Consider the following 13,999-nt stretch of genomic DNA (forward strand, 5'->3'; position numbering starts at 1 on the left):
GAAGAACTAAACAGATCTTTCTCATATTGCAATGATCGATTCTATTTCTTTCACATTAAGTACTGTACTAGTAAATATGTGAAATGACAAACTCACTTTGAAGGTTGGCTTTCATACACATCAGTATTAAGTTTAGATCAAAAGTTACCTCAAGGTGCATTTACTGTTAACATGACTCGATCAAACAGATTAGAGGAAAGAAGAGAAAATATCGAACTGACAAAGAACTAATGAAGATGGTACAAAGGTGGGCGCCAAGATCGCTCTGGGATCTCTTGTTCTTCAAAATGTATGATTTGAACGTCCAGTTACTTTTTACACGTGTAAAGAGATACGTAGACTGAAAATTGTATTAATTAATGTGTCTCTAGGTTAAAAATATGTACCAGGTTCCTGTCAAAGTATGCATAGCAGAACTTTACAGTTGTTTGGTAAAGTAATTTAACAGTATATACAAACAATTTAATGGAGGAAAGAAAACATTATCAAACAGCGAAAGTATATATAAAGGCTACATTTTCCTGTGGCATATTGTAACAACAGGTCAGATTTTAAATATTGTGTATCTGTGTAAATGTCTAGGTACCTATGAAAGCTTTATTATTGAACATAATCATGATGCTGTACTAGTACTTGGAGGAATAGTAATGCTGTCTGCAATGCCTTCCTTTGTCATAAATGTGACAAAATTTGACTATTTTCTGAGCATTATTTTCTTGATTATAATAAGTATAGGGCTAAAGTTTGTATGAACTACTGAAGTTCAGGTTTGATACATAAATGTGTTTGGAATCATGAATGTTCTCCATTGATCTGAGTCTTAAACAGTTTTCTGACTATTCATTTTGAACGTAATGTGGTTTGATTTTATGTAAATATTTTCACATCATTTTGTGCAGAATAATGTTTGTATCTTTGCATTGAATGTTGTTATATGTTATATCTTGGCCAACTAAGGATTAACACTGACTTTATATTCAATTTAATTTCTAGGTAATAGCAGTGATGGACAGCTCTGTGCCTTACCTGCATATTTGCTGGCACCCACACATTCCAACCATTACTACTCACTGTACAACAAGTGTATGATGGGAACATCCTACTTGCTCTACCAACTGGCCTCCAATATGTACAGCCACTATTTGTCTAACTTCACAACGGATAGACCATTTACCAATGGAACAGCCAATCAACAAAACATTACAACTGGAGCTGACTCTATGAATGGATCATCCACACATCAGAACGGCAGTTACAATGGTGAAATGTATTATCCCATGAATACAGTGAACACATCGTTGATTCCACCTCATTTGCAGTCCCTTGTGTGCAGGTATTACATTGATATAATTTATATATCACATTTAAGCTTTTCTCAGTTTAGATTAATAGATTCTCAGACTTGACAATTCCTCGTACTGAACCTTATATATGTTACGCTCGCTTTGGGATCTGTCATTCTACATCAGACAGGATTGACTAAACATTAATGTTTTTCTCTCACAATTCCCGATTGTGTAAAATTACTCTCGAGATGATCTTTAGAACCAAATGTATCGCACCATTGTTGTTACATGAAATATGGGACAAAATTGATGACACTCAATCTATTGTGATATGGTTGTACTACATGACATGATGGTGTGAATCAATCTTAAAACCTATGTCACATGCATGCAAATTGGCATTTTGTCAAAACACTTTTTAGTGCCTGCTACGCTGATTCTAGCTCTTAGAAAGAGAGAAAATACTCTTTTACTATTATTTAGGTCACATGAGTCCCATTAAAACTATTGTAATTGTCTGTTCTTGCGTCCTCAATTAATTCACATTATTTAATAAAATATTGCAGAAGCTTTCATGGCCAAAGGCAAACCAAATTTTGAATTATATTTATTTCGCTACAAAGGACCAGATGTGTGGAGATGAAATGGGTCAAATTGGCTAAAATTTTAACAATTGTCTTCATCCCCAAATATGATAGAATTAGATAATCTCATGGACTGAAAGGTCCTACAGTGCATTATCAAAGGAGTGAATTTCGTTATTCTAGGGTCGCACATTTAGGAAAATAACCTTTTCATGTGTTGATTATTTATTTTCAGTTGGAAATAATCTAGATTCGGTTTTATTATCATGTGATTGTAGCATAATGGTACGAAAAATATTACCCTGACCAGTAGTAACCATTACCTGGAGTTCAAATTCCTTGATCTTTATACTTTCAGTGTGTATGAGATGGAACTTGGATGCATCCTGACACATTTGGACAGAGAGGGAGAGAAATGTGATATTAGTAATCTCAGATTGTCTGGGAAGATGGCTGCTACACGTTCGATGCAATATATTGGATCAAAGGTTGACCTTAGTTTACTGGGGAAATGTAACGGGACAGGTAAATATTCCTTCAGAAAGACAGAAAATACAATCTATTTACTGTATAAATAGTAAGTAAACGAAATAGTTGTTCTTTGTTTACCATAGTTCATTTACAATATATAAATGTACTCTACTGAAAATCACAAGAAAACTGGTATTGTGATTCATATCATTATCAATCTGGTGACAAATTGGGGTGTCAATGGCCAACATCAAACGAAGTTTGTAAATTATATGGCTCCAACCATCCAGGAGCCCATAGGGAGAGCATACAGGGAGGAAACTGAATAGTTTCAAAAATCTTATCAGTCTTGGTTTTTTTTACTTATAGTTGAGAAGCTGAATGGATCTATTTGTAATCACCCAAATAAACTGATGTTGAAGCTTACATCACAGTGCCTACATTCTCTGTATCTTTGGAGTTGGAGTGATCCCACAGATGAGTGCTGGTGAGTTTAACATTATCTTGTGTTTGATTTTCATCTCTGTTAAAAAAATGGGGATATAGTCGTGCCGTGTCAGTCCGTCAGAACTTAGTGCTTGTCCGGGTGATTACATGAGAACGATTGATCATACAATGTTGAAAGTTGGTGTGTGGATTGTCCTAGTAAATACTATTAATTTTGGACGTTGTACGCCAGAGATCGGAGTTAGTATTGCTGAATACAGAATTCGGCTTGGTTGGGCTTGTACAGATGAGAACAGTTGATCAATCATAGTTCAAATGGTGTGAATTGCAGTCATTTGATTTTAGGCATGGTCCATCAGAGGACAACATCACCATTGCTAAAAATAAAACTCTGCTTGTCCAGATGATAACTTGACATCATACAAAGTTCAAACCTTTCAAAATGTATTTAGACCGAGACAATATGCATGCATCTTAATCTCTATGTAAACGGCCATTATCCTTTTCAGAAGGTATTGCACACAAACTCAAATATGTATTCTCTGCATTATTTTGCTATAATTCCAATACACATTTTACAAACATAATATCCTTTTAATGAAGAAGATATATTCACTACAAAGCATTAACATGTTTACGGACTTCATGAAATATTGAAAATGCTTTAAAATTATCAGCCTTCTATTAATTGCCAACCATCCATAAAGCTAGGGTTGTCCTTACAAGTGCTATTTGGTATTGATGTTAAAACATGTGTGCAATGTGGAAAGAGTTTCAAAAGTATTGCATCGATTTTAAGGATTTCTATCGGGTCAAAATATCTATTTCAGTGAAGTAGTATATAGCTCCAATTCAACTTGATATTTTTTTTATTATAAAAGATTGATTGGAATTTAATGAGGAGAGGTACGTTATTCATGTTGCTTAAAGGTTAATCATTGATCAAAGAAATGTTCTTGGCACATTTATAAGTTAGCAAAGGTCATATAAGTTAAACGATCTCAAACCAGAATCCCCCTCATTTCAGCTGTAGCATGAAGGTTTAGAAGCACTGATCAATAATCTACCTTCAAGTGACTGGTATACAATATCACAGAAATCAAAACTGATGAATACTTCAAAATAATTTCTTTACAAGCAGTTTTTCATTAAAAATATTTTTAAAAAAAAACCCACTAACTATCGAACAGGTAGTTGGGCCTCTGTTTGATGAGCGTTTTTTCTACCTTCATATAAGTCTGACTGACATGATTGTCTTTGTAGGTCGTTCAAGGCTTTCAAGCAGTGTATTCACCAACCCTATATGTTAATTACCGATGGTGAGATGTGCACTGAGAACCAGAAAGCTCAAGCATGGAACGAAGGACAACACTGGAAAAATGTGTTATATCCACATGTGAATGTTACCATGTGCGATAGCTAAAATGATACAGGTAATTTGAACTCTTCATGTATGCAGTGTTTGTTGTTCGTTTGTCCTTCCTCCCAACATCAACGTTTAGCCAATATGCTAACGGTGATGATAGTTGGCCTGAAGTAGCTGAGCTGATGGGCTATCAAGTTGTTTAAATTAATGACCTGGCCCTCTTCCAAGGTCACAGGGTTCAAATTTGTTTAAACATTTAAACAATCTCTTTTGAGTCGCCAACAGATTTTGGGTGATGTTTGTCCAGTAGCATGCTGAGATGTAGGACAATCAAGTTTGTTCAAATACATGACCACCTTTCTAAAACATTTAAACAATTAACTCAAATTAACAAAATAAAACCTACTATGAATATGAAAATCATTCGTAAATTTTGTATACTCTCGCAAACGATAACGAAGTTGGGGGATAGGAATCCCCTGTCCGTCTGTCTATGGACTACTTCGTAAGCTCAACTCATACTAAACCGTTTGTTGGATTTTTTTGTTAATTGACACATTGCAAGATAGTACAGCATATGTAGAAGTGTATGAAGAAATAAATTTGTGATTCAACTATTTAACCTAGAATCCCTAGATAAAAATAAAGCTGGGGATATATCTCTGTCCTTTGTCAGTTTCTCTAGTTTTTCTGAACATCTGTTTCAGATCGGTAAGTATGGATTATATATTAAAGTTCACATAAATGTTTTACTGGTAGTGCTATATGAACGTTTATACAATTCAGATTAACAAGCATTTATTTCATCATATCGAATAGTATTATACCACTAATCCATTAGGCTGTGCGTATCCTTAAACATCACGTTTACCTTTAATGATTTCCCTGAATAATTTTCAAATTTTATGCTGTAGTGACTTAAAGTAACAAGTTTTCATGAAATATTGCCTTAAACTATCATATTATCTTTTACAGAAACCAGCACGGCTCCACCACCCTAAACAAGGTAATGCTCTGCCCATATAAATATATCACACCGTGTTATAATTACTCGGTTATCTATAGCTAGTGCCTTTGATTTTGAAGGATCAGTTGAGCAATTTAAGAGATATGTAGGAATAAGTTGATGCTGTAGCTTTTGAATAGATAGTCCAGGGGAAATGATCAATGATATATCAAGGATGATATTTTTCACTAGGTGCATTTCTTTGATTACATGATTATATATGGTCCAAACATTTAACAGACCAAACACCCAGTAAATATTCACATTCAACCTTGGTGTAGAGAAGCAAACAACTGTGGGAGCTTGCTTCCCTCGCTATGAATCAAGGAAAATAACTCAAACTTTCTGTAGTAGACTCGGTTATTTAAGGAAAGAGTAAGTTTCAAATTCCTCTGAATTGTACATCCATGTAAAACTTAAAATTATAATTATAGTTCAAATGTAATTTGTTACATTTCTATATGGTTACAAAAATGCAACAGAAGGGTTCTAAGTATGTCATTTTGGTATGCAATTAATCTTAGTTGATGCTATATGACATGTAACAGTTATATGTTACAATCTACTTGTACTTGTGCATGTATTTGTTTTAAATATTCTATTTTTTCGAAACAATGCATTTATATATAAGTCCTAAGGAAGGTTCATGATGGGTTTTTTCCTTCTTTTTCAGATATTGTACGGTGAATCAGACTATCCTTCATCAAAAGGAAATTCCCTATGTGTATATGAAATACTTTGCTAATAATACACTTTTTGATATCATGGCCAAATTATTTTGTATTTCATTTTATCTTGTTTACTTTGTCCAAAAAACTTTGTCTACCTGTCAACTTCTGTATGATTGTTTGATATTTCGTAATATTACAGATAAGATCAATTCAACTTCAATATATTTTTAAATGATAAAGTTATATTAATTTAAATAACTTTTATTGGCTCGGATGGTATTGACAAAAATATTACCAATGCAAGCTTTGTGATATCATTTTATTGGAAGTTGTGCATTAAGTTGACAGGTTTATGTACCGGTGTAATTTGCTATTAATTAATCCTCATACTTTTTGTTGCATTATAACCTGTCTTAACCAGCTCCAATCAAATATGGATCCCCTTTCATACCATGCTTTGAATTAGGGCTGCTGAATTTCCTTTCTATGTTTTCCTTGATCCAAAATATCTAAACAAATACGTTATTCCACGTGTAAAATATGTACTGTTGTTGACTGGCATTGTATTTAGAATAATCAAACTTTGAAATGGAATATTTACTGATTTTTTTACCAGTGCTTCTTTACAGCGCTTCATTTGGAAGCTTTACAGCGCTTCATTTGGAAGTACACAAACTTCAAACCATGTAAAATATATTTGGAATATTAATATCCAATATAAACTACTCTGCATACACTTGACCCTGACTATTTCTGCCCATGTCATATCATGTTAAGACAGGTTACATGTTTGTAGTATGAATCGACTGTCAGCAGTTGTTTGCATACACATAGTAGAGAATAGACACACATCCTCATATATATTTACAGTGTGATGTTTTGTAACTAACTATATGACTATGACCTTTAGTACACTATGTTAAACAAGAAAGTCAAGGAACCATATCCTTATTGAAATTAGTTAATATATCGTAAAGTAAGAATCAAATCCATGTAGAATGGGTAAATAGATAGTACAGTAAAAGCCATGTCCGTGCAGAAGAACTGTGCTGAGTTCAATAGGGACTGTACACGATATTTACACCAAGTGATTTTGAATCAAAGGTGATTTATTTTGTATTAGTGGGAATAATTAAGATTTTGTTTTACATCACCTGCAAGCAAGTGTCTAGATAAGGTCTATTATTGTTACACTAAATGTTTGTATATATATATATTTATCAATTACGATATATTCCTACTAACCTTAAGTTTTATTAACATAATAATAGAACATAACTTAGATTTGTGATCAAACACAATTTTTATATTAACGTGGACTGCTTTTGTTGTCCTTTAAACATGAGAAATGAAATAACTTGCAATATTAAACTTTGTTCTACTTTGCTGAGGATGCGTTTGCCCTGAACTTTTTTGGCTGCTTTAAGTTATAACTATTTCGTAAAAAATATATTTACCTTATCCAAATAAAGACTTAATCAAAACACTATACTTATAATTCAGCAGTTTAATTTATTTTCAGCTGAATAAATACAGGAATTTGGCAAAAGCCCCAACTTTTTGGAAATATTCCATAAATGGTCATATGATATTTTAGTTGGTTTATTTCAGTAATTTTCAGTAAAATATTCCGCTATTTGCAATGAAGTTTTCAGGGCAAGTAATAACTATTGAGTAAATGTCTTAATTATTAACCACATATTGCAGTGAAATTTAACATTATTTTCTATGAAGGCTTGAATATTGATGGACATTTTTGTCTTGGAAGACTGAATGATTGTCCAGGTTGTTATTGAATCCTGTAAATATCTGTGGACAGACATTTATGATAATGGCCCCTGCTGTGCATTGGCTTATGAAAATTTGTCAGTTTCATTGATATTTATATTCATCTCTGAAGATATTTATGATTGTACCATGTTTATTATGTATGTACTAGATTTTGTTTGGTTTCGGCTCAAGGGTAAATAAGGTAGTATAACCATAGCATACGGTTTATATATTTTCATTTCATGTGTGGCAAAACAAAATCATTTTTGCAAACTTTAAAATAGCAAGAAGATACCCTAAAAATAATGCATTGTGGTGATATTTAAGCCAAACTTCACACGTCACAATATCAGACGTTTGTCTCGCACTTTCTTTCTGTATGCGTTAGATCAATGTTGTTAAACAATATTTTTGTATTAAGAGCTTACCTAATAATATATAGTTACCCGCAATGCTTTTTTAGTTTTGTTTTATAGTGAAAACAAATTTTGTGATGCATCCAACAGAGTTGGAACAAACTTTTCTCTTATATCATCTTGATATTTACTGTTTTCACAAATTGTGAAATTTGTTACAAATTCCCTGGTGGAAGATGATTTTTTTTCTAATGTTATGGATACCTTTATATTTGTAGTAACCAGCATTGATTCAATTTTCTTAAAAAAATAAATTTATTTTAATTTTGAGAATACCTTAAAGTTTTGTGGTAAGATGTGTCAAATTAATTAATTTTAACCAATAGCAAAATAAAATTAATTTCGGAAATTATTTTAGCAATATATTCATTATAGTGTCTTATTCATTTAATTTAAATTAAAGATACATTAAAAATATTGGTAGTTTAATATCAAATTTATTTAAAAATCAGCTAAATGTGTGATTAGAATTTGTTTTAGCCATACAAGTTAACATTATAGTATCTTCAATTTGTGATGAGAGGTCAATGTTATATGTAGATATCTATTTCGTTATGTTACTTCAGATTTATTCCTTACTTTATATAAAAAAAAAAAAAAGGAACTGAGATACAAAATGCAATTCTATGAAATTATTTACTTTTTGACATATATTTTGAATAAAACTTTGTAAATTTGGTGTTGTTGCATTTATCAAAAATGTATGAAATGTTAGTTATGGGGTCATGGCGTGGCGTCCGTCCGTCCACCCATCCATCAAGTTTCATTTAAAACACTCCTTGTCCTGAACGGCTTAGTAGATTTTAACTTAATTTGGCCTTGATCATAATTGGGTAAAGGAGTATATACTGGTCCAACAGGGACTCACTTTTATATAACAGGAGTTTGTGATTCCCTGAGAAGAGGGGCATGGCCCACTACGGTTAACAGTGTTCCAGCTAGGATTTGAAAAGGGCAGGGCGCTGATCAGAAAAAAGGTAACTTTTTAGCGTGCAACATGTTTTTAAAAGGCATTTTTTAGAGCGTCAGTGGGTTGTTGGGGGCAATCAATGTATATACTTCATATATTCTCGTTATATAATGTTTTCATAACTCAATAGGATACACAAAAAAACACTTTGATAGCTGAAAAATAATATCTGATTATGATCATTATATTAAAGTAAATGTGTTATGATTTTTTTTTCCGTATTAAAGAATGTTAAAATCATCTCAAACTTTGTTTAACTATTAGACACGAATATATATAGCCCTTTGGTTATTAGCTTACCAAGCCCGAAGGAACAAGTCAGCTTATGCCGTGGTCCGCGTCCGTCGTCCGTCCGTCTTCTGAATAATCAAGAGGCCTAGGGTAATGGTATTTTGGCCAGCAGCACGCATGGATGAAGGACCACCAGAATTATTCAAATGAATGACCTTCAACCATTTTCAAGGTCACAGGGGTCAAAATGTTCTTAATCTTCAAATGATATTTCACACAACACTCCTGGATGCCTGCTTTAATTGTCGTTCTATAATTGTTTGTAGCTTACTACAACTCATACCTCGATAGTGTTACACACGTGGGTGAGCATATACATATAGTACAACTGGTCACGTGTTAGTACCTGGAACATGCCTAGTTAGAATCTAATATGTCACTCAAATTGTCAAAAGGTCTAATGTATCTGTGAATCCGAAATACGATCTATTCACCCGTTAAATGTACAACAGCTGGTGTTCAATATATCAAAATATCGGTTTCGTGACAACGACACGTACGCGCACTGTTACGGTTTACGTTTTCTGATAGTTTAAGGTTCAACAAGCCCCCAGCAGGAGGCTATAGTCACCCTAAATTTCAACCCCCTGATAGGTTATATTCAAATACCCCAAGTAAAGATCAGAACTTACATATGTAGTTTGGATAGATTGAACTTTAACATCAGCTTTCAAAATGTTCCATAGCGAGGTTAACGTAGTCAATAATTAGACATTATGGCTGATGTTTTCATAAAAATATTCACCGGACTTTAAAATGTCATTCTCTTAAGCGACCCAAATGTATAATAAGAAATGACATAATTATCTGAAGTTCATATATATATCTAAGTCATCCGGAGCTTCATTGCTCTTTTACAAGCTGTGGAGAGGGTTACTGGCCTCAAAATAAGATGGATGTCTCTATACGAAACTACTTAAATCATAGTGAAATTCGTTGGTAATATATTTTAGCAGATTATAAATAAGAAAAACAAATGATACGTTATCTAAATCGATAAATGAACTTTAGAGGATGTGCCATTTTATAACCTGTCTGTGATGTTATAAAATGTGCTATTCACGATATAAACACTGAAACTTAAAAAAGTGCGTTAATGTTTATAACATGTCTAGCATTTTTATAACAAAATTAAATGTTACGAAAGGACACTTTATAGAAAGTTTCTGTGTTCCAAACGGTATATATATACCGGAAAAATATGTTACCCGGGCATTTTACTATGACTTTTGTGCATTCCCATAGCAACAATCATCTACGTTTTAAGTCCTGTATGCCTCTTCACGGCTAGTTTTAGAGAAATTTAGCTTCGCATGGCCTAGGTGTTTAAATGAACTTTAAATAATGTCATTTCGTAGCATTCAGTTGAGCTTCAAATAGAATGACATGTTATACGTCCGGTTAACTATTTTGATGAAAATTTCAGCCTTAATGTCTTATTATTGACTATGTTAACCTCGTTTTGAAACATTTTGAAACTAATTATGTACAAGTCCAATAAGAAGAACCAAAAGTGGGTGTATTACTTCACTGCATGAAAATACTAGCATTATCAATTGTGCAGTATTTAGTTGAGCTCATAATTTGTTGCAGATCGAACTTTAAACAATGTGATATCGTTTGATAACTTACAACATTGTTTTGATAATTATATCTTATACAACAGTCTGTTGTACACGTATGTTGGGCGGCACTGAGTAGATCATATCACATGCTACCGGGTCTTGAGAATTTTGTATACACGTACCACAATTGGTCTCCTAGGGTGCTACAAATAAAACCCTCTTATGGTTGACTTCTATTGTTCCTGTAACATGTCCTTTCACCATTTATAACCCCCCTTACTTTATTTTTCAAACGTTTACCCTCAAACTGCCATACCGTGATAATTACAACCAAGATACAATATTCCCAAAATCAAAATAAACAAAAAGTACTGACAAATGTTACTTACCTATAGAAATCATAATAAATCCCCCTTTCCCAGCTGGCTATGACCGATCTAAGGGAAATAGATGAAATCCGCATTTATAATAAAATCATTTGAACATTTATGAAGAATTATTCATAATTATTAGCATACATTAGGCTTAAGAGGAAGTTTTTGAATTGTTTTGCCAATTAAAAAAAAGTATAACAAACAAAAATAGAGATTGCAGAAGTGTCAACAACATCGTACACAAAACTTAAAATCAATAAAACTTTGGCAAAATATGAACAGAGTAAATCATAATAATCCTTAAAAAACAAGGGTGTCTTCCACATTATCAACGACACCCGCCATATAAAACGAGGTCGAAAGTAAAACCATATCATAATAGCAAAAACAGGGGTCGTGACAACAGAAGGCACACTCATGATCATGATAGAAAATACTGACCTTCGTATCTCACAAAGAAATATCATTTTCCCCAATGACATCGTGAAGTCGGCCATAACACTTGTCTATGGTCTTCCTCAGCCAGTACCTTTGGAAACCCTGTGATGTAGGTATAACAGCAGGCGACATCTATCACGGAAGTAATGAAATACAAATATTTCCTTCCCGTTACACTTTGATATAAGAATGCATCATTAGAATTCTAGGTATATCATTACGGCGTTGAACAGGTGTATATTAATTAGTCCACCACTTGCAAGAAATCTTGCAAATGTAATTAAAAGATCCCAAAGGGATCTTGGCATTCACAATTTAAGAGATCTCAGTTTGTTCTATGGAACACTTAAGGTGTATATAACGTATATATTTATCATGCTTATAGATCTTATGATTCTGAAGACAATATCACTTTTATCTAAACTTACCTTATTTATTCACCACTGTTACTTTGAAAGAACGTTCAATGTCATCTTTACAATGACACATTCTAGCACTCCACCGGCGCAATGCCAGTTATCAGGATCCCGAGCCTTTTGGTTTCCAAGAGGAATATTTTCAAATAAAGAGAATATTGACGGACAACGGGGTGCAGCTAAGAGTACAACGTAGGCAAATGTATGCTCATACGTTAGGGAAACGTCGGCAGACAACGTCAGGGCGACGCCAATTTGTCCATCGGCTCAGCGTTGTAGGAACGTCAGATCTAAACGTTAACACGGCGTTTAATGAATATAATGTTTTTGATTGCCATACCTAACATACAGATGAACGTAAACCATGCATAAATGCAATATATACAATGTATAATGTACGTATTGATGATGTGCAATACATTTCCTCGCGCTCATAAGATCATTATGAGATGAATTGAAATTGTTTCCAAAAAAAGAGATATGTACTTTTAAGTACAAATGGTACATATACTTCTCATTTTTATACGCCCGTCAAATTTGACAATTATGGTATGGTGTTGTCCGTCCGTCCGGCGTAAACTTTTGTTTGTCCGGCAATCTCCTCCTACACATTTCGACCGATCTCTTTGAAACTTGTTATACATTATAATCATGAAATGAAGTTGTGTTTCCATTAAAAGAATTTTGATTCAACAATTTTTGCAAAAGTGATTGCCCTTTGTTAATTTCAGTATTTGATTTTTGTCCGGCAATCTTCTCCTACATTTTTCAACGGATCTCCTTGAAACTTAGAAGGCTAAATAATCGTGATATGTTGTTGTGTTTCCTCGAACAGAATTTTGATTCGACAATTTTTGCAAAAGTGATTGCCCTTTGTTAATTTCAGTATTTGATTTTTGTCCGGCCATGTCCTCCTACATTTTTCAACGGATCTCTTTGAAACTTGGTATACATTATAATCATGATATGAAGTTGTGTTTCCATTAAAAGAATTTTGATTCAACAATTTTTCCGAAAATTATTGCCAGGCAATGTCCTTCTACATTTTTGACAGATTTCTTTGAAACTCAGTACGCTAAATAATCATGATATGTTGTTGTGTTTCCTTGAAAAGAATTTTGATTCGACGATTTTTCCAAAAGTTATTGCCCTTTGTTCATTTCAGTATTTGATCTTTTTATCCGGAGATTTTCTCCTACATTTTTATAGCATGTCTTTTATAACCACTCTTTGAATGATGCAGATCTTATTTCAATATAAGAAAGTATATAACAATATATGGCATTCGACGGGCGTATATTGTTCCGCCCTGCGGTACTCTGTTCATGGTAAAAAATACTTCTAAGTACGAATGGTACATGTACTTCGAAGTACGAATGGTAAATATACTTTTAAGTATGAATGGTACATATATTTTTCATTGTAAATATACTTCTAAATACGAATGGTATATATACTTCTAAGTACGAACGGTAAATATAGTTCTAAGTATGAATGGTATATATACTTCTTAGTTCGAATGGTACATGTACTGCTAAGTACGAATGGTAAATATACTTCTAAGTACGAATGGTACATGTACTGCTAGTACGAATGGTAAATATATTTCTCATTCTTCATGGTTCTGGTCAGTAATCAGCAACGTCCTATTGGATATCACGCTATAACACTTCTAAGTACACATGGTACATGAACTTTTCAGTACCATACAATCTTGTTATGAGCGCTTTCTTTTCTAAGAAAGGCGAATGGCGATGTAAATACATGGTTGTAAGTTATTTTGGGTCATATTTTGTGCAAAGCTCAACAATGGCCAAAATAAAATATTGAATATTAATTTAATTGTTGAGTTCGATGGCAAGATTTTCTGGTTGTAACATTCCTATGGAAACAAATTGTGTCCCGCCTCTGGCCTATTTGCTTTTTGT

At 33.2% G+C, this 13,999-nt stretch overlaps 1 protein-coding gene across 1 annotated transcript in view; it reads left to right on the forward strand.

Annotated features, from left to right (window-relative positions):
• Nucleotides 1–4,211, forward strand: part of LOC110448651 — a 150,099-nt gene extending 145,888 nt beyond the window's left edge. The window contains exons 58-61 of the mRNA XM_021495017.1: nucleotides 994–1,267; nucleotides 2,229–2,395; nucleotides 2,711–2,828; nucleotides 4,052–4,211. Of these exons, the coding sequence (XP_021350692.1) occupies nucleotides 994–1,267; nucleotides 2,229–2,395; nucleotides 2,711–2,828; nucleotides 4,052–4,211 (719 nt within the window). The remainder of the gene's footprint in view (nucleotides 1–993; nucleotides 1,268–2,228; nucleotides 2,396–2,710; nucleotides 2,829–4,051) is intronic.
• The last annotated feature ends 9,788 nt before the right edge of the window (nucleotides 4,212–13,999 follow it).

Source organism: Mizuhopecten yessoensis, unplaced genomic scaffold, assembly GCF_002113885.1.
Source record: "Mizuhopecten yessoensis strain PY_sf001 unplaced genomic scaffold, ASM211388v2 scaffold4123, whole genome shotgun sequence".
NCBI classification, from domain to species: Eukaryota; Metazoa; Mollusca; class Bivalvia; order Pectinida; family Pectinidae; genus Mizuhopecten; species Mizuhopecten yessoensis.